Genomic DNA, 25,079 nt, shown 5'->3' on the forward strand with positions numbered 1-25,079 from the left:
ATTCAATAATTGACTGGATTTGATAGAAGATATTACCTAATAATTGCAAACTATTGAGCTTGCGGAGATCATAGTAATTGTTGAATTACTCTAGTTTATTGTGTTTTTTATGCAGTTCCCTCCTCATGCTTGGAATCTATACCAGTATCTTCATCATTTTGGTCAATATTCTCTTTGTGTGTGCCGTGTATTCTTGCATAAAGGTGAGCGGATGTGGAAATTATAAATAACTGTAGGCGGATGATTGTTTCTTGAAGTTATTCATCACTTTGGTTTTCTCTAATAGCTGTTTCCGTCGGTCTTGCAACGGGTATCTAGGAAGATTGTCCAATCACGTACAAACAGTACCCTCATTGGGATCTTCACCATCTTACTTGTGTTCACCTCTGCCTTTGTTAACATGGTAAGTTTCTACATATACCAACTTGGAATACGAACAGCTCTTGCACGCAACCAAACTCAGGCCGTGAAAAACGGTGTGTTGGCCGGATTTCCCGGCCCGACCACGGTACAGGTTAACGGGACTCCTGGCATCATAGACATTTATGAACCTAGGAGTCCCTGCCTCCGAACGGAACTGCTTTTTTTGTGAGGAGGCAGAGACTCCTTGCATTAGGTATGTCTATGATGCCAGGAGTCCCATTCAACTGTATCGTGGTCGGGTCGGGAAATCCGGCGGACACACGGACCGTTTTTCACGGCCTGATCTCGGTCGTCTGCAAGAGCTGTGATAGTTCTGACGTATTCTATGAATAACTGACTTCTTGGCTCTTATTAATGAGGGATTTTTTGGTATGGAAATTAAATTACTGTAGACAGTCATTTTTGGCAAATGTACCATCTAATTGTCTTTCTTGGGCATTTATACTTCTATTGCTGCCAGCTATTTGAAATATGATCAGTGGCTTTGATCTCAGTCTCTTATGTTGTATTTCTAGTTTGCCTGTAATCATCAGAGTCTTGCTGAATGTGCTGCTCAAGAACTGAACATCAGTAAGGATTCCGTCAATGTCTGCCATTTACAAATGCTTAGCTATAACCTGAGCATGGAAACTGCTCCCTGCGGCTCTGACCGACCATCTTGCAACTTCCCAGAGGTATGAAAACAATAAATCCTAAAGTATTATAGTAGCAATGTACTGTTAAGAACACAGGACAATAGCAAGTGACTTACTCTATTTAGTGGTCTGGAGGACATGAGGTGGCTGTCATTCAACATCTAAATGTGGTTTCGATTGATCAGCTTTTTTTATATTGATTTTGTATTGTTTTATTAAGTTGGTAACTGTTTCAGTGCTGTAAACAACAATGCGACCTGATACTTTTAACTGGAAGACTGGGACAAGTATGGCCGCACAAAAAAAAATTCTGTACCATTTTATCTTTTTGGCAGTACTTCAACTACAGCATACTGTTGAGCCTGCTGGCCTGCTCCGTGTTTCTACAGATCAGCAGCATTGGGAAGCTTGCGCTCATGCTCTGCATCCAGATTCTCTACATTATCATCGTGGAAGCACCTGAGGTTGTTCTGTTTGACAATTACGACCTGCTGGTGACGGCTAATGCATTGTAAGTCTTAACCTTGTTAGATGTGTTTGTACCTCTCAGAACTGTCAAATATTTCTTTGCCGCAATGGCCAGATTTACATGTAAAGGGATGTTCTGTATGTAAATTGCAATGTATTTTGGTAAACACAAGTTCACGTCCACCATGATTGACCACCTATTTTCTCTTAATAAAAACCTTCTACTTTACTTTTATTTTACCATCTTGTTCACATCATATGCTTCAATGAGAAATCCTCCGGGCAATCCACATTTGAAGTAAATTAGATGTCAAGTAGTCTTTGTACGCATCATTACAGATGAGTGTTCTGTAAACTATGAAATTATTTTTTGGAATTTGTTACCCTTCTCTGGCTGGTTAATGGTAAGAGTTGTCTGCAACTTGGTTAGAATTGGGAAAGATGTATCAGCGGAGTGGCCCTTGTTGGTATATCTGAGATAAAGCTTACCATGTTTATTTACTGTAACGCTTCTTATGTCTCTATGTCCGGGAAGCATTAGAGATAATCTTGATTATGCTTTTATATATATATATATATATATATATATATATATATATATATATATATATATATTTTACCTTTCACCTACAGTTAAGGGCCTGTTCACATTAGCGTTGCCCTTCCGTTGAGGGGTTCCGTCTGATGTTTCCGTCAGGTTAACCCCTCAACGGAAAGGCAAATGGAAACCTAAGCTTCCGTTTGCATCACCATTGATATCAATGGTGATGGAAACATTGCTAAAGGTTTCCGTTTGTCACCGTTGTGACAGGGTTCCATCGTTTTTGACGGAATTAATAGCGCAGTCGACATCCAACATACCCCGTTTTTGTTTCTGCTGAAAGCAGACGGCCTGCCCCATGAACATTAGATCTGCTGATTATCTAATGTACAGTCACGTTTAGAAAAACATACGTATCTCGGGGGAATTACCACGGTTTGTATTTTTGCACTGGTTTTCTTAAATAAAATCGCTTCAAAATTACTGCTGCTTTTTGCTGCTTTATTACATTCGAATGTTTTGTTGTGAGATTTGTTTACTTTTGCTAATTTAGTAAATTTTTTACGGTTTCCCAAATTAGGTCAATATAAAAAAAAATTAAAATGTTCTGTATGCATGAAAACAAACCAAAAAGGATGTTTATATGTTAATCCTTGATATGAAGGCATTTGTTGCAGAGTATTTATTTTTCTTCCATCTGGTCTCCTCTTGCTGAATAGAAATAGATAACAAAGTTGACAGCTGATTCTTCTTTGGTAAACTCAAAACAAAGTATTGGAGAATTGCACAAAAGCAAGTTCCTAAGGCTCTGTTCACATCTGCTTTGGTGTCCCGTTCTGACATTCCACCTGAGCTTTCCGTCAGAACGGGACCCTGAACAGACACAGATCGAAATCAGAGGTTTCCGTTTCCATCACCATTGATTTCAATGGTGACGGATCCGGTGTCCATGGTTTACGTTTGTCTCTGTTGTCCACCGGACCCGTCGTTTTGCCGGAAGCAATAACGTAGTCTCGTGTGTCAGTTTGTGTCTGTTCAGGTTCCCGTTCTGACATAAAGCTCAGAACGGGACCACAATGCAGATGTGAACAAAGCCTAATCTATAATATCCTCAACATGATAAAGCCCCTTACAAGAGCGAACATTCTGATATTAGTACATGTTGGCAAATTTAAGTTCTCTGTGGCTTACCAGACAGGCATTCAGCAGGCTACAGATTCTGTGTCCCATATGAAGGGTAATGGCTGCTGTCAATAGCAGTATGTATTCTGCATACAAGGAAATGCCTTCTGGTCAAGGGTTTGTTTCTGATTACACTATTATAATAGCCAAATTGCTATTCATGCAAAACTCTAATATATTACTGTTGACTAAAAATATAATATAAGATTTTTTATATATATGTATATATATATATATATATATATATATATATATATATATATATATATACACACACATGATACTGTACCTTGAAAGACAGAGATTAGCTATGCTCTAAACTTACTGTTCACTGTGGTCTATAGCAGAAACTGGCATTAGATGTTTAGTGAGCTTTTTTGTGCAAATTTTACGGATGTCCAATGCTTTACCTGCTACTTGAGACTGGCAAATTTTCACTGTATCAGTTCACCAATTTGTCAGCTATTAGGGTAAGGCCACACGGAGCGGCACTGACTCGGCTGCGATGCGGCCAACAACCGCGCTGTCACCATATTTGACGCAGATGTCAAATAGCCTGCTTATTGCCGCGCGTTGTTGCGGGTAAAACGACCCTTTATCTGCAAAAGTATGTGGCGAGTGTATTCATTATTGGCTGCACGATTTTGCAGGTAAGGGGCCGTTTGACAGCCGCGCCAAACATGATGCTGGTGCGGTTGTTGGCCGTGTTGCGGCTAGGTCAGTGGCGCTCCGTGTAGCCTTACCCTTCAAATGCAATGGATGAATCGTTTTGCCATCTTTTAGATTTCTCTTTGGTGATTTCGAGAGAATAATAGGTGAATTAAATCTCCCATTTTAGTCTGTTGGCTAGAAAACCCAGCTATCAGGCAAATGAATTCGCTCATCACCTGCGAATTTCACTTATTACCTGTGACTTTTGTCTTTGTGGGATTATGCCGTAGAACAGGAGTTGCGTCTGGTAGAACTGAAGCATAGTTTGTCAATGAAAACCCTTTTAGTTACATTTATTTTGGAGGTCACATTTATAAAATCTTGACTCTACAAGAACTTGTCATTGTTTTAATAAAGATTTAGGTGTTCACATATATAAAGAGACTTTAGAAAACATGAGGCATTTGATGTACCTTTCTTTGTTCAAAAGGAAACTGGATTTTAATCTTAGACTGATTCAGTAGACTTTCACACTCCCAAATTAATGGTCACTGCAAACACAGAGCTGCCTAGCAATAGACCCAGATACCAGAGGTGATCACGCTGTTTCTTAGTGATATTGTGGACATCAGTTTGTAAGCCTTAAATATTACAAAAATGCTGGTGGTGTTCATTGCTAAATTTAAAAAAAAGATGCAGAATTTAGGATATTCAGTATCTTTAGGATAGATAGATAGATAGATAGATAGATAGATAGATAGATAGATAGATAGGGGTTGGTTATAGAGGAATAAGCTTCCTTCCTGTTGAAGGTTATCTTAAAAGTGTAATTCCACTTTAGCTGAGATTACAAATCGCCATAGTATTAATGGAGCAACAGAGAATGCTAATGTCAAGTAACAGCATAGATACTTGTGTTCATCAATAGTGGTCGGCTAATAGGTACTAATACAACCAGTATTAATAGGTGGTTCTATGTTTTTATATTTCAGTTCCTTCAATCACACTCAAGAAGAAGAGCAATGGTAAGTGAGAACAGTAAGACATCCTCTAGGTTTACTTGTGTTTAATCACCTTAATCCCTAAAGCACACGACTGTGTGTGCCGCCCATGTCCCGTCTGTGATCCGTGGAAAGATGGGACATGTGCTATCTTTTCACGGATCGGAGAGTCGGGTCCATTTTCCCAGACCCAATTCTCCCACTAAAGTGAATGGGTCTGTAAAAACAATCCGGTGCCACTCGGATGCTGTGAAAAACGTCCCGGGTGTCACTCGGTCATGTGCAAGACGGCTAATTGGTTCAGATATATAGAAGGATGTGCAGTCTACTACTACAGTAAGGCCCTATTCACACTGCAGGGTTTCTCGGCCACACGGCTCCCGTGGAACTCTATGTGGGTGTGTAAAACACAGCCCCCACTTGGATGTGATCCGAGTGATGGCAGTGTTTTCTGTCGCTTGCTCTCCGAAGTGCTCCTTTCCAAAGTGCATGTAAGGAGGAGATATGTTGTTGTAGTTGGTGCCACACAGCCCCCGTGTAGGTAATGCCACACAGCCCCCTTGTAGATGGCACCCCCCCCCCCCCTGTAGATAGCGCCACTGTAACTCCCTGAAGGAGCGGAATCCCTCTGGCCGGGGATTCCGCTCCTAGAGGAAGCCCCTGACGTCTCTGTCCGCACATGGACAATGACGCCAGGGGCTCCTCTTGAAGCAGAATTCCCTGGTCCTCTAGAAAGGGGCTGTGTGGCACTACCTACAAGGGGGCTGGGTGGAGCTACCTACAAGGGGGCTGTATAGCGCTACCTACAAGGGGGCTATGTCGCGCTACCTACAAGTGGGCTGTGTGGCGCTACCTACAAGGGGGCTGTGTGGCGCTACCTACAAGGGGGCTGTGTGGCGCTACCTACAAGGGGGCTGTGTGGCGCTACCTACAAGGGGGCTGTTTGGCGCTACCTACAAGGGGGCTGTGTGGCACTAGCTACAAGGGGGCACTGTGGCACTAGCTACAAGGGGGCTGTGTGGCACTACCTTCAAGGGGGCATTGTTGCACTACCTACAAGGGGGGGCACTGTGGCACTATCTACAGGGGGCATCAACATCTGTGATTGCTGTCCGAATTTCCTAGAAATCAGCCAAAGCTGCAGTACATGGTTTAGTGGTTGTAAGAACATGGTAGCAAGTAAAAAATAGCTGAGAAAATTCCAGAAATCAATGCAAAGAAGCTGAGGTTTCAGACAAAGATCTCTATACTCTGAAAGCAAGAGAAAATGGTGACTGGGCTATCATGTGACCTTCCTGTGGGTGTTTTTAATGGGTTGGAACCGAAAAAATGTACAAATGAAATTCATTCCTTTTTTAAAACGGGTCACAATCGGCCGTTGAGAAATGGAAACACGGCCCGGAATAAAAACGGAACGGATGCAAAACGGCCAAGGAAAACGGACCAAAACGTCAGTTTTTATCGGCTGACACCCGGACCCTGTCGTGTGAATAGAGCCCAAGTTGTAATTTAAATTCCCACATTGTTGTGTTTTTGACATTTTTACCCATCATATAAATGTAATCCCTAAAATAGTACACGCCAGGGCTTCTTTTTTGATCAGGGTGATTTAGTTACAGGGATGATGATAATAGTGTTTGTGAAAATATATAATAAATGCTATGATCAGAGGTCAAGAAAGAATGAAGCTTCAGATCTAAGGCGTTAGTCAGGCTCAATTTTTGGGATTTCGCCATCATTTTAATTCAACCTGTCCAAAATGGGTAGAAAGCAAGAAGGTGGAATGGGTTTTTGGAGCTGGAATGTCTTGCCACTTGTCAATGTGACTTATGAGTCTGATGCACTTTAGAAGAAGAGATTGTTAGATACAGGGATAAGGATTGCAGGTTATTGTACAACTACTTTAATTACAGGGGGTGTCCTGTGTGCCATTTTTCAGCTCACTGTAATGAATTTCTTCTGCTGGCTGTTTTTTATTTGTAGTCTTGTGGGCAATAAGATACCTCTGAAGTATGTGACTCCTGTCATCTTGACTGTCTTCGTTTTGGCTCTGTATCTCCATGCTCAACAAGTCGAATCCACTGCTCGTCTAGATTTCTTATGGAAACTACAGGTATATCTGACAATTGTAGCTGCTATACTATTATTTATAAACTTGCAAAAAAGAGAGACCAAGATAGACCAATTTAGATTAGGGCATCTTAAAGGTGCCATATTGCAACTGAACTGTACCCCGCAGTAAAAACTCAGCCATTCAGCATGGCTAAGATGACTCATACAACATAAAGCGTGGAAGCCTCTAGTTTGTGATTGGTAAGTCAATAAGTCAGATACAATTATCTTTAGGTCTGTATTTGTGATAGATTAATAAGGAATAACAATATAGCTTATGGACCATGACAAAGGTGTAGTACATAACAAAATCAACGCAGCAATATGACAAACTGTGTTCTAGTTAATAACGAGGGCGTTACTTACTATTCTTCTACAAGAGATGCATGGTATTGGGAGTAGTATAGCCTTTCTATCCTGGGCCAAAGCATGAGGGTTTTAGTATCAGAAACTTTTGTAAGATGTTGTATAGACTCATGTTAATGTCCATTTAGGCAACCGGAGAAAAGGAGGATATGGAAGAACTCCAAGCATACAACAGGCGTCTCCTGCACAATATCCTTCCTAAAGATGTTGCAGCTCATTTTCTGGCCCGGGAACATAGGAATGATGAACTGTACTATCAGTCCTGTGAATGTGTGGCCGTAATGTTTGCATCAATCAGTAATTTCTCAGAGTTCTACGTTGAACTTGAGGCCAACAATGAAGGAGTGGAGTGTCTACGTTTACTCAACGAGATTATTGCTGACTTTGATGAGGTAATGACGAAACGTACATGTAGTGTTTTAGTGTATCTAAATAATCAAAACATAACTCTGATCCATCATCTAATATTTAGTGTCCCTCTCTTTAAAAAAAAACAAAACCACTGATCTCACGGATGTAGTAAAATGACCAATTCATCTCTAACAGTTTCCTTTACGTACCATTATATCTCACTTAAAGGATAACTAAACTTTCCAAAAACTTTTGACATGTCATAGTGACATGTCAGAAGTTTTGATCAGTGGGGGTCTGAGCACTGAGACCCCCACCGATTGCTAAAACAAAGCGGCAAAAGTGTTTGGGTGTGTGAAGAGCCAATTAGTTTCCGATTGACTTTTCTAGTAAAGCCGAGCAATGGTGTAGGGGGGCTCATAGACTTTCTACTAAGCCCGTACACCAATTGCTCGACTTTTCGAGAAAAGCCGATCAGACACGATGCGGCTCTACACTCACCCGAGCACTTCTGCCGCTTCGTTTTAGAGATCAGTGAGGGTCTCAGTTCTCAGATCCCCACCGATCAAAACTTCTGTCGTGTCACTATGATATGTCAGAAGTTTTTTGATAGTTTAGTTACCCTTTAAAACAACTCAGTGACTTTACCTGATGGAAGGTGGCTGATGACAAATTCAGGCTTGCTACAAATTAAATGTACTTACTTCTACTCTTCTATATGCATTGGGGATGCTCTGGATTAGATAGCAGACTCATTTTCAGTGCTGTCTCTTGCAACGCATATTATTTATTTTAAAGGATTGTCCATTCTAAAAAATAAGTTTTCAGAACTTTGAGCTGCTTTTTCTAGTAAAGAAAAAGTAGGTCACCCCACTTTTTGCCTATTGTCAGAAGCCATATCTTTGCTTTCAAAGGATTCATATCAGAAAGATGAGGACAATATCTAGATAGTTACATGTCTGCATCAGGTCTTATTTAATTTTTGCCATTATAGCAGTTTGACAACCTAAGAATAAAATGATTTGCTTCCAGATCTAGTCATCCAACATTTGTATGTGTGCTACAAATGAATTTTGGATTCGCATGTTCCTTAAGCTTGATACTGATTTTAAATGGTTTTGCCCAGATTATCAAACCAAAAATGTATATTTAATAAAAAAGCTCCTGGGGCATTGTAATTATATCACAATTAAGTGCGGTCTTAGCCTTCCGTATGGTCACATAAATAGGACCACACATTGGTAATTGAAGGCTTTCTACACAGTATGTATTTATCTTAAAAATACAACAAAATACTAGAAGTTCAAAGAAAACCTTTTCCAATTTTTTCCCTAAAGTAATGTAAAAAACGAAATTAATAATTGGTATCTTTGTAAAAGTCCAAACTATTATAATATAACGTTATTTACCCGCTCAGTAAAATCCCTGAAAAAAAAATAATTCTGAATTAATGTTTTTGTTGGTCCTTACCTCCCAAATAAAATAAAAAGCAAGAAAATGTTGTATGTACCCCAAAGTGATACCAATAAAAATTACAGCATGCCCCACATTAAAAGTCAACACGCCGCTCCATCGATGTAAATTTAAGAGTTATGGGTTTTAAGAATATGGTGACACAAGACTATTTTTTTCTTTTTGGAAGTTGGGGAGGAAAAAAAACGAAAAGATGGCTGCGGGTCCAAGGGGTTAAACTACAATTTTATAATCTTTAATTTTAAAATAAACAAGTAACATAATTTATTATAATTTCTAATAAATTATGTGTAATAATTTTAGATTTTTTTTTTTCCTATCATCGGATTTCAACTGTGTAAGAAGTGTGTGCTACCTCTGTGTTGGAAGGCTCATGAAAAGCAGGTTCTTCCTATGTGTCTAGATATTCGTAACTTCTCTAACGTCTTCAACAGATTATCAGTGAAGAAAAGTTTAAGCAGTTAGAGAAAATCAAAACCATTGGCAGCACTTACATGGCAGCTTCAGGCCTAAATGATACAACTTACGACAAGGAGGGCAAATCACACATTACAGCCTTGGCAGACTACGCAATGAAGCTGATGGAGCAGATGAAATATATCAATGAGCACTCCTTCAATAACTTCCAGATGAAGATTGGTGAGTATCATTGTTCTTCATACTGTAAAATGCTCCAGTTTACCTTCCGCTGACTTCCATAAATTGAGTTTACAGCTTTTAGCGCTCCTATGTTAGAGACACAAAAGAATAATTTGTTTCCATCGTGAAAAGTGTAGCATTTATAACTACACTTTGTCTTCATAAGAAACATTTAAGTAAAAGAAAAATGATCTTCTTATATCACACAAGGCGCACACATGCATAAGTGCTATGTTCCATCATCTTCTTGTGGTGTTAACTAAAATGTATCCAGGTCCTATCAGGGTCTTATTAATAAAGAAGTGGTTATATAACTCATGAAAGCTACATTGTACTAGAAGAAAGGAGCGTGGTTTTTGTTATGTTTTATATCTATACGGTATCTCACAGATTATTTATTTTTTTGTGTTTCTTCTGCAGGACTTAACATTGGTCCTGTAGTTGCAGGTGTAATTGGAGCCCGTAAACCCCAATATGATATTTGGGGGAACACTGTGAATGTAGCAAGTCGAATGGACAGCACTGGAGTACCAGACCGCATACAGGTATTATATTTTCAGGATAAACATTATAGCAACTATTAAAGGCTGAGACACACCTTCCATCCTTACCGATGTTGCCATTGTACAACACTTGAACTTCACATGAATTTATAGGCTATGGAGGAGGAAAGAAATCTCGGGCCTTTCTGACAATTCATGAAAATTAATCACTGATACCAGATTATGTGTCACGCTCTACAGGCACAGAATTATGTCTGTAGACAGCCAGAGGAATTTTTTAAGGAAATTTAAGGCAGGATGCGTTTTACAAATGGTGGAGCTTACAAGAGAAAAAGACAGAGCCCAGTTATTGCATATAAGGATTCATGCGCACAGTCCGTTTTTAAATGTGGCTGGAGTTACACTTTAAGTTCACATTCTATTAATTGTAGTTTGGTGGGATTTTCTACTCTCTCCTTTAACCCCTTCGCGCCATTTCACGTACAGTTACGTCATGGGAGATGGCCTTTTCGCGCATCTCCACGTAACTGTACGTGAAGGAGATGAAGCTGGATCAGGAGCTGAGCCAGCGACATCACCGCCGGGTGACAGCTGTATGTTACAGCTGTCACCCTGAGGTATCGGCCAGGACCGGAGCTAGCCTCCGATCCGACCGATTAACCCCTCACATGCTGCGTTCAATAGAGATCGCAGCATGTGAGGAGTTTATAGCCACCGGCACCCCAGCAATGTGATCGCTGGGTTGCCGGTGGCTGCAAAGGCGATCGGAGGGCTAATACTTACCTCCCGATCAGCCTGTAACGGAATCCTCCTATGTCCCGTCGTCGGCGGGGCCCAGGAGGCTTCCGGTACCATCGGCAAGATGGCGCCGGCTCAGCTTCCGGTTCAGAAGCTGAGCCGGCGTCATCAGCAGTGGGTGTCCGCTGTATGTTACAGCGGACACCCCGATCTATCGGCAGGAACCGGAGCTAGCTCCGATTCCTGCCATTAACCCCTTCAATGCAGCGATTCAATGCAATCGCTGCATCAAAGTGGTTTGTATGCAATCGGCAGCCTTGCCATGCGATGGCAAGGCTGGCGACTGCTACTATGGCAACAGGATGCCTAACAATGGCTTCCTATCTGCCATTACGTTAGCCGATTAGGCCCCGCCCGGAGGCGGAGCCTGATCAGCTTGCTGTCAGTGAACAACTGACAGTTCTAATACATTGCCCTACATAGGTAGTGCAATGTATTAGAACATCAAACAAACAGTTAGACCTTCAAGTCCCCTAGTGGGACTAAAGAAAAGTGTAAAAAAAAGTGTAAAAAAAGTAACAATAAAAGTTTTAAAAAATACAATAAAAGTTTCAAATAATAACACAAAACACAATCGCCCTTTTCCGCTTATCAAGTCATTTATTATAGAAAAAAATAATAAAGCCATACATATTTGGTATCGCTGCGACCGTAACGACCTTAACTATAAAAATATTATGTTATTTATTCCGCACAGTGAACGCCGTAAAAAAAAAAACTAAAAAATACTGACATAATTGCTATTTTTTGGTCACTTTGTCTTCCAAAAATTGAAATAAAAAGTGATCAAAAAGTCGCATGTACCTAAAAATGGTACCTATAAAAACTATAACTCGTCTCGCTAAAAACAAGCCCTCATACAGCTCCGTCGATGAAAAATTTAAAACCGTTATGGCTCTCACAACTTGGCGACAGAAAAAATCCATTCTCTTTACAAAAGTTATTTTATTGTGCAAAAAGTTGTAAAACATACAAAGTGCTATAAATTAGGTATCGCCGGAATCATACTGACCCGCAGAATAAATCTAACATGTAATTTATAACGCATGGTGAACGCTGTATAAAAAAAACAAAAAAAATATGCCAGAATTTCAGTTTTTTGGTCACCTTGCCTACCAAAAAAAATAGGATAACAAGTGATCAAAAAGTCGCATGTACAAAATGGTACCAATAAAAACTACAGCTTGTCCCACAACAAACCAGCCCTCATACCACTACGTCTATGAAAAAATAAAATTAGTCAAGGCACCAATAAGCCAGGAAATAAAAATATGCAGTTGTGCCGGCCCGAGGGGAACGTTTCTTCTGTTTCAAGTGGCGAATTATCAAGGCCCCTAAAATTAGGGAACCAGGAAGGGGAGGGCCCAAACATATCTGCTGGAAGTGAGGGTGCCCGTATTATACCAGGACAACACTTCCCAGCAAAATTCCCCAAACTTCAAAGGTGCCGAGTGTGGACCAAAAGGGGAATAAGTAAAGACCATTTATTAGTGCAACACCGGCCTCTGCAGAAAGGATTGTGTCACAGCATAACACACATCTATGGATTATTTTATTGTTTTTTTTTACCCCACTATACCACCTGACTATGCCCCTTATATACTCCGCCCGCCTTACATGTACCCCCACATTATAAACGGAAACACCAGTAAGACTCAAAACAAAACTACTACAAGCAAAATCCACGCTCCAAAAGCCAATTGGCGCTACCTCCCTTCTGAACCCTACAGTGTGCCCAAACAACAGTTTACTTCCACATATATGGCATCGCCATACCCGGGAGAACCCTTTTAACAATTTTTAGGGTGTGTGTCTCCAGTGGCACAAGATGGGCGCCACATATTGGCATATCTATTGAAAAAACATTTTCACTCTGCAACATCGAGTGCACACCAATTTCTGCCAATCACCTGTGGGGTTAATATGCTCACTACACCCCTAGGTGAATACCTTGAGGGGTGTAGTTTCCAAAATGGGGTCACTTCTGTGGGGTTTCCACTGTTTTGGTCCCACAGGGACTTTGCAAATGCGACATAGCGACCAGAAACCAATCCAGCAAAATCTGTACTCCAAAAGCCAAATGGCGCTCCTTCCCTTCTGAGCCCTACTCTGTGCCCAAACAGCAGTTTATGACCACATATGTGGTATTGCCGTACACAGGAGAAGTTGCTTTACAAGTGTTGCGGTGCTTTTTTTTCATTTATTTGTTGAGAATATGAAACATTTTCAGCTAAAACTACGTCTTATTGAAGAAAAAGGATTTTTTTTTATTTTCACTGCCCAATTCTAATAAAATCTATGAAAAACCTGTGGGGTCAAAATGCTCACTACACCCCTAGATGAATTCCTCAAGGGGTGTAGTTTCGTGAATGGAGTCACTTTTGGGGAGTTTTCACTGTACTGGTACCTTAGGAGCTTTGCAAAAGTGACATGGTGTCAAGAAACCAATCCAGCGAAATCTGTGCTCCAAAAGCCAAATGGCGCTCCTTCTCTTCTGATCCTTGCCGTATGCCCAAACAGCAGTTTATGACCACAAATGGGGTATTGCCGTACTCCAGAGAAGTTGCTTTACAAAGGTTGGGGTGCTTTTATTCCTTTATTTGTTGAGAAAATGAAACATTTTGAGCTAAAGCTACGTCTTATTGGAAAAAAAGGATTTTTTTTATCTTCACTGCCCAATTCTAATAAAATCTATGAAACCCCTGTGGGTTCAAAATGCTCACTACACCCCTAGATGGATTCTTCAAGGGGTGTAGTTTCCTAAATGGAGTCACTTTTTTGGTGTTTTCACTGTTTTGGTCCCTCAGGGGCTTTGCAAATGCGACGTGGTCACCGCAAATCATTCCTGCTAAATTTGAGCTCCAAAAGCCAAATGGCGCTCTTTCCCTTCTAAGCTCCGCCGTGTGTCCAAACAGCCGTTTATGACCACATGCGGGGTATTGTTTTACTCGGGAGAAATTGCTTTACAAAAGTAGTGGTGCATTTTCTCCTTTTAGTCCTTGTGGAAATTAGAAAAAATTAGCTAAACCTACATTTTCTTTGAAAGAATGTAGATTTTCATTTTCACGGCCTACTTCCAATAATTTCTGCAAAAAACCTGCGGGGTCAAAATGCTCACTATACCCCTAGATAATTTCCTCAAGGGGTATAGTTTTCAAAATGGGGTCACTTTTGGGGGATTTCCACTGTTTTGGCGCCGCAAGAGCCTTTCAGACCTGACATGGAGCCTAAAATATTTTCTAATAAAAAGGAGGCCCCAAAATCCTCTAGGTGCTCCTTTGTTTCTGAGGCCGGTGCTTCAGTCAATAAGTGCACTAGGGCCACATGTGGGGTATTTCTAAAAACTGCAGAATCTGGGCAATAGATATTGAGTTGCGTTTCTCTGGTAAAACTTTCTGTGTTACAAAAAAAAATAGATGAAAAATGAATTTCTGCAACAAAAAAAAAGAAATGTGAACATTTCACATCTACTTTGCCTTAATTCCTGTGAAACATCTAAAGTGTTAAGAAACTTTCTAAATGCTGTTTTGTATACTTTGAGGGGTGAAGTTTTTAAAATGGGGTGACTTATCGAGTGTTTCTAATATATAAGGCCCTAAAATCCACTTCACAACTGAACTGGCCCCTGTAAAAATCGCCTTTTGAAATTTTCTTGAAAATGTGAGAAATTGCTGCTAAAGTTCTAAGCTTTGTGATGTCATAGAAAAATAAAAGGATGTTCAAAAAACGATGCCAATCTAAAGTAGACATATGGGAGATGTTAATTAGCAACAATTTTGTGTGGTATTACTATCTGTCTTACAAGCAGATACATATAAATTTAGAAAAATGCTAATTATTGCAATTTTTCGCTACATTTTGGTAATTTTCACAATTAAATACTTCATGTATCGAGCAAATTTTGCCAGTAACATAAAGTCCAATGTGTCACGAGAAAACAATCTCAGAATCGCTTGGATAGGTAAAAGCATTCCGTAGTTATTACCACATAAAGTGACACATGTCAGATTTGAAAAAATAGGCTGTGTCCTTAAGGCCAAAACAGGCTCAGTCCTTAAGGGGTTAATCCCTGTCATTCACACTATAGCAGGTACACCTATATATAGTCAAGACCTCTTCAGTCAGAATTAGCTCTGTTCACACCCCGCCGCCTTCCCAAAGCAGTAATTAGAAATTCTATCTCTCTATACAGTTGCTATATCTTTCTAGCTCACTCCTGTCTCCTCAATTCTCTGATACTCAGCTTTTTAGTTAAGATTGGTTTATTTTACATCAATATATCTCACGGCCCAATGGTAAGAGCAGTTGTCTTGTCTTGGTCCTCAGTTCAAAACCTAGAGGATTTTTAAATCTAGAAATATATACCGAATATATCGATATTTTATTTTTATTGCTTATATAGCGCAAACTTGTTTGGCGGCGCTGTACAGGAATGTGAATGTGTATTGCATTTGTATACAGCTGTCATTTAGGCTGTGTTGATCATTAACAACTCATTTACAATATTAAAAAAAAAAAATTAACTGCATTTTCAATAAAACATCTTTTTTCCATTAGGTTACAACTGATCTCTACCAGGTGTTGGCAGCCAAAGGTTATCAGTTGGAGTTTCGAGGGGTTGTTAAAGTCAAAGGCAAAGGAGAAATGACCACCTACTTTCTCAATGATGGTCCAGCCAGCAGTTAGCAGGAATCTCTGCTCGAAGGGGAAGGAGGAATTGGAAGCCTCATATTGACCCCACACAGAGTATCCAGAACAATAAGGAAGCTACCTACATCATCTGCAAAAGTGCAGTTGCAAAGGGGCTCAGTGGTGCCAAAGCCTCGCACCGGAGATGGGGAGCTTGGCAGGGGAGTTTGTGTGTGGTGCTGTAATCAGTGTCCGTGCTGCCCTGCCCGGGAGACTGTCTCATCTCTATAATGAAAGCCCAGAGAAGCCGCTTTTCACCCTGGCACTTGAAAGCAAAATACTCACAGGCGGTACTTACAAATTATTTATTGTGAACGAGATACTATGCTATTTTCTTTAGTCTTTCTCTTTTTTTTTTTTCTTGTTTTTATTAGGATAAATGCAGCAAAAGAATAATTTTTCAATAGACTTAAAAGATGAAGCTTCTCTAAAAACTGACCAAAGAGCCAGAAGTACGGGCCACAGCAGGAAACAAGGGCATTGCCTTGTACGTTATTATGCGCTGTACGTTTTCTCTTGTGAGCGAGTGACATGTCTCCAGCAGCAGGTTGGAATAAGACAGTTCTCCGTAGGATCCTCATTACCACCCACAGGGATGCGAAAGGGCAACAACATTTCTGCAGCTCAACTCTTTCTCTCCATTCCACATCCTAACCCTAATCTCTCATGTTCCACACTCCCTCACCTCCAGCTACCGGAGACTGACAAAGAGGAGCAGGGAATAGTCCCACATGGATCTCTCAGGAGGTTCCACTTCAGTGCATTTTTCTTTTCTGTTCTACCTAGGAAGTGTTTTCGACAGACTCTCTGAGATCCCCTTGCATCCAAGGAGAGTTGCATGGGGAACCACATCCTGACATCAGACATCAACAGTCTTTGCCTTTTTGACCCATTTCCTCAACTGCCTTTGATTCTGTGGAATTACATGAGCAGAAGGGTGAGGAAAATGATGTTCGTGTCCACATCGGACAATGCACTTGTCTTTTTTCACTGTGAAGCTGTAATCTTTGTCTCATTTGCCAAAATTCACTTCCAGCCTGCAGTTTTATAGATTCTCGGGTTTGGAGACTAGGGATAAATGCCTCATTCATTTGGGGCAGCACAGACTGTATTCGGTACTAACTGGCCTAAGAGTTCCTCAGGCTGCTAGGATAGCCAGCGCCTTAATCCGAAAATTGTAGAATTGGTTCCCTGTTGTGTACTTGTTCTGTAACCATCAGATGGTTTATCATGTGGTCTCTGCTTCAGGTGAGCTTGCACATTGAGTAGGGGTAACTAAACCTCCCCAATGATAGAATAGTCTGAAGAACATTTTGAACAAATAAGCTGCACAGATTTGACTCTAATGGTTACAGTAAAAAAAATTGTGTCTCGACTAGTGATGACTGTATAAAAAAAATACAACTCAAGAAATATGGTTAAGCCTCAAATATAGGTAGAGGCATTACCAACCTTTAATCTTTCTGCTTGTTTTCAAACATTCAAAGCGGCAATCAAGAGTTTTTGGAAAATGCCGTCTCGGACATAGACGAGTCTTGATCCCTAATTAAAGGGCCTAATCCAGACACCTTTTAGCAAAATATTAAAACGGAATATTACAGGGGAGTGTTATTCAATGTCTGGTGCCAAAGAAGGAAAAAAGTTACAAAAATACACTTGGGCTGCTTGTGTTGGCACGATCATGTATTTTCTTTTACAATTTCTCCTCTGAACAATGTAACCAACACTAAGTATTTTGGGGAAGATGTGGTAGTAAACGCTTTGTAGAGTTGTATTAATTTGTCTTCAGTGAAAGGTAACCTCTGGTTTCATCATAGCCACCGTTCCAGCACACAATAGAGATATGCTAAAAGATGTGTGCAAGTTGTTATATTTTTGGAAAGCGGTGGCTGTTGCAGAACTACAAATCTCAGCATGACTATGCCAGTGGGACTATAGCTTGCTGATGCCTGTTGTAATGTCTCTATTCGATACTCACAACCTTTTGTTAAACATGACTAGGTGGTTAACTGTTTAGGTGCCCACTCAGTCTGCTATTCGATATGTTACATGAGAATCCATTATATTGATCTGAAGGACTTCGCTGCAGCCATTATCTTTGTGGGAAACAGAGTGAAGTGCCTTGTTATTCTAGAAAATACACTTGGTATTAATACGTCTCCCAGCTATTAAACTTTTGCCTTTTCCATTATATCTCCTCATCCTATAATGTGCATAAACATTCTGCCTTTTTGTGATAATGCATATAACAAGTCTAATAGGCTGACCTGTTATTGCTCAATATTTGCTCCACTTTATGGTGAAAAAGTAAAGCAGGTTCTCACTGTGCTGGGTATGGTTGTAAGGCCTGGGGGGGTCCATTATTTTATATTGAAGTTATTTGAATTGACTCATTTAACCAGAGTATGTTTAACCTTAGAATAATTCCCTCCTTCCCATCATCTGAAATTCAGAGGAAGGGGAGTCGACTCATATTTTAATTGACTGTGGAACCATTTCCTTATTAAAACGACACGTATAATTGGACTTGTTAATGTTGCGTCACATTGTGAACTGTTTATGTCCCTGCCAACCTCTGTGGATACTTCTCTACAGTCACCTGGTTTGCCCTCCCATAGTCCACACAAGCTGCGGTGTGGCCATCTGCAAACTGCAAGTTTAAGCAGGGTGGAACTAGACCCCTAAAGGTCTGTAACATTTACTAAGCACACTATTAAGTGTAATCCTCTTTAATGAAGGAATGGTTCCCTATCAAACACAACTGGACACTGGTTGAGAAGTTCTAAATTGTTGTGGTCTTATAAACAGAGAAACTATAGATACAATTTGATCTAATGTAAAATCTTGTGTGCCTATTCCGCTATATTTTACTATTTTCTTAAAGGGTTTTGTCACTAATGCAGCTCCAAGCCGTGTTCTTGTAGTAAGTCATCAGGCCTCATGTGCAGGTATGTCCATGCCTGCATAGGGAATACAGTGCCATGTCCAGATCACCACTATTCCCTAAGGCCACATGCACACGACCGTGGAATTTATCCGTAATTACGATTCCTTATAATGATTCTTTATTCTTTTTTTCATTCATCCTTCTAGACCTATATACTCATTTTTCTTTCATAGAAAATCAGACGTTCATAGATAAAAGGGTTTTCCCATGAGAGACATTCGACATATCCACGGGAAATGTCATAAATGTCAGATAGATGCGAGTCCCCCCTCTGGGACCCACACCCAGCTCTAGAACGGGGCCTCCCAAACCCCGTTCTGGCTTTGTCTGATCTCGCTGACTCCCAGCCACTTCCTGGTTATACGGTCGTGTGTTAGTAAACAGCATAGCTTGCTGAGCTACGCTGTTTCTGTAACTCCCATAGTAGTGAATGGCCGTTACGGAAACGGCGTAGCATGCGAGCTGCGCGGTTTCCGTAACTTCCATTCAGTTCTATGGGACTTACGGAAGCAACGTAGCTCGGCGAGCTACGCTGTTTACGTAACTCACGACCATATAACCAGGAAGTGGCTGGGAGTCAGCGAGATCAGACAAAATCGGGCACGATCTCTATACCATGTCTGACCTATTGTACTGTACATGTGCGCCCCTTTTTAAAAACAACAGTCTGACTTTAGGCATTGATAAATATGTCTTACGGCTGTGACTAAGGCGCTTTTTTACACTGCATTTGAGCCTTCCATCAGAGGAATATGTTGGGAGTATTTCCCGATGTATACCTCAGGCGGAAGGCTCCGACGTATACCACTGTATAGACATACAGTGGCATACGTCGCCCATAGGGTCCCAGCGCGGTATAAATTTTTTTTTTTTTACTGGATGCCTCTTGTAATGTAATGGCATAGTATGCTATTCCATTCAGTGTGAAAAAGGTATACAGACCGGGCCCTAAAAATATGTTGGGCGTATGTGCTGGAAGCTTTCACTGCGCATATGCTGAACAGGCACTGCAAGGGTAGTATGAATACAAACTAACTAACCTCACCCCTGCCATGCTCCTTCTGGAAAACCAAATTGAGCAGGGTTTTAAATTTCATCGAAAAAATATCAAAATGCTTACAGAGATACTTTTTCCGATTCTGTTACTTCTGGAAACCTGCCCTCGAATTATTACAGCTGGCTTAACATAAATTGCTATGCCGTAAAGTGCTCACTGTAGGTTCCTTGTTGCTGTTTGTAGTCGGTCACTAAAATTCAGTGGGCTTCATGTATGAAAACTCAGAGAAAAGGTGTCCTTGTTGTGTAGTGCAAACAATAAGAGCCCATTTTTTTTTTCCCCAATGCAGTTGAGAAAACCAAAGCTGAGCTCTGATTGGTTACTATGGGCAAAAAGACCACTTTTTCTCTGAGGCAGTTTTGATACCTGAGATTCAATGTGCCTTAACCCTTAGGCTTTATCATACTTTCACAAATGCGTTTCAACACTATGTGCCATTATTTAGAAAAAGGGGAGTATTGTAAATTTTCAGAGGACCCTTCTCTAGATAAATAGAGACCGCATTGAAAAACGTTAATAATCTGTTTATTTTGTTAAACCTTTTCATACTGTGTACTTGAACTACATTGGTGTTTCAGAAAGAAATCGGCGGTAGTGAAATGTTTTTTTCTTGACCTCCGTGTAGAAGAGGTTTGGCTCATTCGGTCTAATTTTATTTCTTAAATCCTCTAAAAGTGGATGCTTAAAGTACTAATTTTTAGATGTTTTAGAGTTACATATAAATATTTATAAAGTATAATTTAAATATATATGTAATCTATATGTTTAAATTATGTCAGGTGGGGATATATAGCATTTAAATATGTGTATATATTTATATATGGCTTTTGTAAAATTAAAATAAATTGTCACAGGTACTTGATAATTACACAAATTATTATATAAGGGAATGTAATTAATGACTGAACAATTCTAAATAAATTCAAGTAAGGATTATGTTCGCATCTACACCAAAGCATTAAATATCCCCCCTTTATATTAACATTTTATTAATGATCTACGTATTGCTTGGAAGCACGAGCTGCTAGAACAGGTAGCAGGTGTGTAATACTTGTATGTCTGTGTGTGTGGGCTGTTTGCAATACTTTAGTGTGTGTATGTGTACAGTATGTGTGTGTAAGTTCAGACGGCTATGTATCTATAACCTCCACCAGCAGTAGTCACCATGCTGGATCCTACACACTTGGCTAGATCAGTGCGGTCACCTTCTATATTACAGTATTTCTGATGAGCCAGCAGCACTTCTGCCCCCTACATTTAGTAAAAGATTGTGTATCTATGCTTGGTATATGGCAGTGTTGTAGAAGGTGTGTGGGGGAAGGGGGATGGTTGTTACACGCTGGAGGTGTTGGTTTTTTTGTTAACAATATTAACCTTCATTACATTTTTGGTACCCAACATTTATATTTTTAACAGAAAAAATATATAATATATATGTGTGTGTGTGTATGTATGTGTATATGTATTTGTGTGTGTGTGTATATATATATATATATATATATATATATATATATGTGTGTGTGTATATATATATTTCAGTTTGGTCATGAAATCTGATATATTTTACACTGTAGTAACTATTGCTGTTGAGCTGTCAGCCATTGTAGGCTAGGGAGAGAATTACTTCATTACTTAATGAGATTACTAGCGAGCAATTCCCTCCATCGCAAATTTGAGGCACATATATTTTTCCCTCATAAATTTCTGAAACTATTATAAATCGTGGTTTATATTCTCTGTGATGATGCACATGGCATAGACGTTACACATCCTTGTAAATTAGCATGTACTTTCATTTTAATATAATTTGAATTGACCTTGCCCCAATTTAAGACATTGCACTGATAAGATTATATGGTCTATGAAAATATAATTATATCCTGAATACTTTACTATAGTACTCAGCCCTTACTGTTAGGCGTCATGAACATGGCAAAGTCGGGTGCCCTCAGACTGTACAGCGGCACATGGAGTCCCTACAGTTCCATAATACAGAGCCGTAGACACTGTGCTACTGTATGGTGCTTCTTTGCGGCACCGTATTCCCCCCTAGAAGAATACCTCTATAATAAGGTATGTGTTGGAACATGCCACAATTTTGTTTTTCCTCACAGCTTCCATATGAATTCAGGAGGAAAAACCTCCTTATGCCTCTGATTTTGTGTATTGTATATGAAACATATATGAAAAATATACCGTATATGGAATAAAGGATATAGGGTGGTACAGTATGGGACCATAGATTTTTATTTTGATAGCTGTATTATGGATCCGTTCCACATGGATCTCTATTCTAGCCATGTGTATGAGGCCTTAAAGGCAATTCTATGTTCTCTTTTCCTTTTTGTTCTTTTAACTTCGGTTTTATTAGACCTTCTTCTAGTTATGTTATATATGTTAACTTCCACAACAAATTATGAATTTGGATATATGACTAAAGCTATTCATAGGAGATAAATAGAACTATGGTCATTTGTTTGTACTTGAGTAAACTCTTTATCTAATGCAGAACAAACATGAGCTGATATAGACCTCTTCCAGTTCTATGGCAGCCCGATCAAGGCCCCATACATGACTAGACACGAGTCGACTATCCACCTAATGCAGAACAGAAATTATAATGAAGCTCTGGATTCTCATCTAAACATTTTATTCGGTAATTGCACGTTATTTATAGAATCATTCATTGTACAAGTGGGAGTAATTCCCTGAGGCTATGGTCACACTGGCGCAATAACTTCTGTTTATAATGATGGATCCAATTGACCTACAATACGAAGGAGGTTTCTGACGTTTTGACGGCAAAACTATCTTTGCACGCTGCGTTGTTCTTTCCGTCAGAAGTGACAGAAGCCCTGACTGAACCCTCAAAAAAGGCTCCTAACACTTATGTGAACAGAGCCTTAGGCACCATAAACAGAATACAGGCACTGTGTACCAATAAGGCCTTATAATGCATTTATTTACATTCGCTTTAATACTGAAGTCCGTAGCGGGAGGGGGTCTGTCACATATAGGTACTCTACAGCCTGCATTCTGCACCTGGCATACTGGTGTGCCAAGTCTGTTACATGCACTTGAAGCCATTGCCGGATTTCATGCTTGCCAAATTCAGATATACTCTGTGCAGGCAGTTGGTCTTAGAACAAGCAGAATGCAGATACATTTAAGTGGTCAAGGGGGTTAAATGACCTATTCCCTACAGAGTACATTGCGGAAATTCATCTGTGTTGAATGTTCCCATCAGAATTTTGAATTGCAAGTCGTGCAAGCTTATATGAGTTTATAGTTTTGCAGGATGGCCCTTCTCCATTCCTAATCACATGCTATGTAGAGCAGAATAATTCAGGTAAGAATGACTTCCTGCTCATTTCTGTAGCTGCTTGACTACAGATCTGTTCTCCTATACATAAAGCATGGTTACTGAGAATCAATATTAACTTAAAGGGGTTTTACATGAGACATTTATGGCATATCCACAGGATATGTCATAAATGTTAGGTGCGGGTACCAGAGGTGGGACCCCATCTAACTATCTCCGGAACGGGGCCCCCTAAACCCCGTTCAGCCGCTCTGTGTTGTGGCTGAATGAGGTGAATTCCGACCATGAAAAAGGTTATATGGTCTTGAGTTACGAAAGCAGCGTAGCTTGCTGAGCTATGCTGTTTCCGTAAGTCCCATAGAACTAAATGGTAGTTACGGAAACCGCGTAGCTCACATGCTAAGCTGCTTCCGTAACTGCCATTCACTACTATGCGAGCTAAGCTATTTCCGTAACTCCCAACTATATAACCAGGAAGTGTCTCTGGGAGTCAGCGAGATCAGACAAAGCTACAAAGGGGTTTAGGGGGCCCCGTTCTAGACATAGGTGCGAGGTGGGACCCGCAACCATCTGACATTTATGACATATCCTATGGATATGTCATAAATGTCTCTCGTGGGGAAAACCCCATTTATACTGTAAATGTATTCAAAGAATAAATAAGACATAAGTCTGTCTTGTTTATTAGCCACAAGCTGTAGTTAGATATTGATACTTCTTTGTATAGGATTAGTTATGTTACATAGTCCATTCATCCCTACTGATCAAGCAACTGGATAATCTCCAGCTCTGTCACAATCTGCTGTTAAGGCGACCATAGATATAATATAATATAATAGACTGCAGGTTATGGCCAACTACCAAAAAATTGCTAATTTGCGCTAAAGTATGCAGCCAAGAATCGGGGATGAAATTGGCCTTTTCGGACAATATCTCATGTTTGTGGTTGGATTTATGGACAAGAGGCTCATTTAACCTCCGATAGTAATCTATTGAACTACATCATCGGCAAAGCCCAATTATGATCTTCCTGATTTCAAGGGGATATTTCTGAGTTGGGGACTTTTGGAACCTCAAAAATGATCAGTCTAGTTTCTGTTTGCCTAGCATACGCCATCTGTAGCACTCGTAGGACGGAGCATTAATGCAAAGAATACCCAAAATGCCAAAACAAGTCCGTTGCTCGCATTATTCTAAATGGTGCATTTAATAGAAAATTATCCAAAGTTGAATTATATTTACTTTAAAATATAACCATAAGTTATTTGTATGGGTGTATTTTTCTATTCCTTCTTCATTTTTTCTTCTAGAGTCTATAAATTGTGATGGTCATTTTTGTATTTGTTTTATATTTTTGATCTTTATCACCATTTTTAATACGTCATCCTTCCATTTTATACCATTTTTTACTTTGAATGTTACAGGTGTTCTGACACATTTTATATTTTAAAAAAAACAAACCTAATGGAACAAATCATTCAATTGATGCTATTAATTTTTATCGTATTTACACTAACGCCAGAATATGAATTTTAAACAGTTTTTACCTGTTCTGTCCACTTTTTAGTTTTTTTTATTTTAATAAAAAACCAGGCATATCATAACTATTTTTTTTGTCAATATCCTATAAACTTTAAAGGAGTTGTGCAGGATTAGAAAAACATGGACAGCACCAGACCTATCTACTGATTTTAAAATGGTATTGCAGCATAGCCATATTTACTTCAAAGGAGCTGAACTGCAATACCAGACACAACCCATAGACAGTGTGGCAGTGTTTTTGGAACAAAGCAGCCATGTTTTACTAATCCTGGACAATCTCTTTAATGAAGAAAAAAAGATCTGCCTTATTTTGTCTCCTACCAGGAAATATTAGATAGAAAGTTATTTTGGACAGGGTTTTTCTTCGTTTGCTGGATAG

At 39.8% G+C, this 25,079-nt stretch overlaps 1 protein-coding gene across 3 annotated transcripts in view; it reads left to right on the forward strand.

The window, feature by feature from the left end:
• ADCY6 (adenylate cyclase 6) overlaps nucleotides 1-19,147 on the forward strand; it is a 221,544-nt gene extending 202,397 nt beyond the window's left edge. For all 3 annotated transcript variants that reach the window (XM_075852209.1, XM_075852207.1, XM_075852208.1), the window contains exons 14-23: nucleotides 116-203; nucleotides 287-403; nucleotides 939-1,097; nucleotides 1,394-1,569; nucleotides 4,893-4,925; nucleotides 6,885-7,014; nucleotides 7,508-7,771; nucleotides 9,638-9,842; nucleotides 10,263-10,387; nucleotides 15,701-19,147. In XM_075852209.1, the coding sequence (XP_075708324.1) occupies nucleotides 116-203; nucleotides 287-403; nucleotides 939-1,097; nucleotides 1,394-1,569; nucleotides 4,893-4,925; nucleotides 6,885-7,014; nucleotides 7,508-7,771; nucleotides 9,638-9,842; nucleotides 10,263-10,387; nucleotides 15,701-15,829 (1,426 nt within the window). In that variant the 3' untranslated portion in view covers nucleotides 15,830-19,147. The remainder of the gene's footprint in view (nucleotides 1-115; nucleotides 204-286; nucleotides 404-938; nucleotides 1,098-1,393; nucleotides 1,570-4,892; nucleotides 4,926-6,884; nucleotides 7,015-7,507; nucleotides 7,772-9,637; nucleotides 9,843-10,262; nucleotides 10,388-15,700) is intronic.
• The last annotated feature ends 5,932 nt before the right edge of the window (nucleotides 19,148-25,079 follow it).

This window comes from Rhinoderma darwinii, chromosome 2, assembly GCF_050947455.1.
Source record: "Rhinoderma darwinii isolate aRhiDar2 chromosome 2, aRhiDar2.hap1, whole genome shotgun sequence".
NCBI classification, from domain to species: domain Eukaryota; kingdom Metazoa; phylum Chordata; class Amphibia; order Anura; family Rhinodermatidae; genus Rhinoderma; species Rhinoderma darwinii.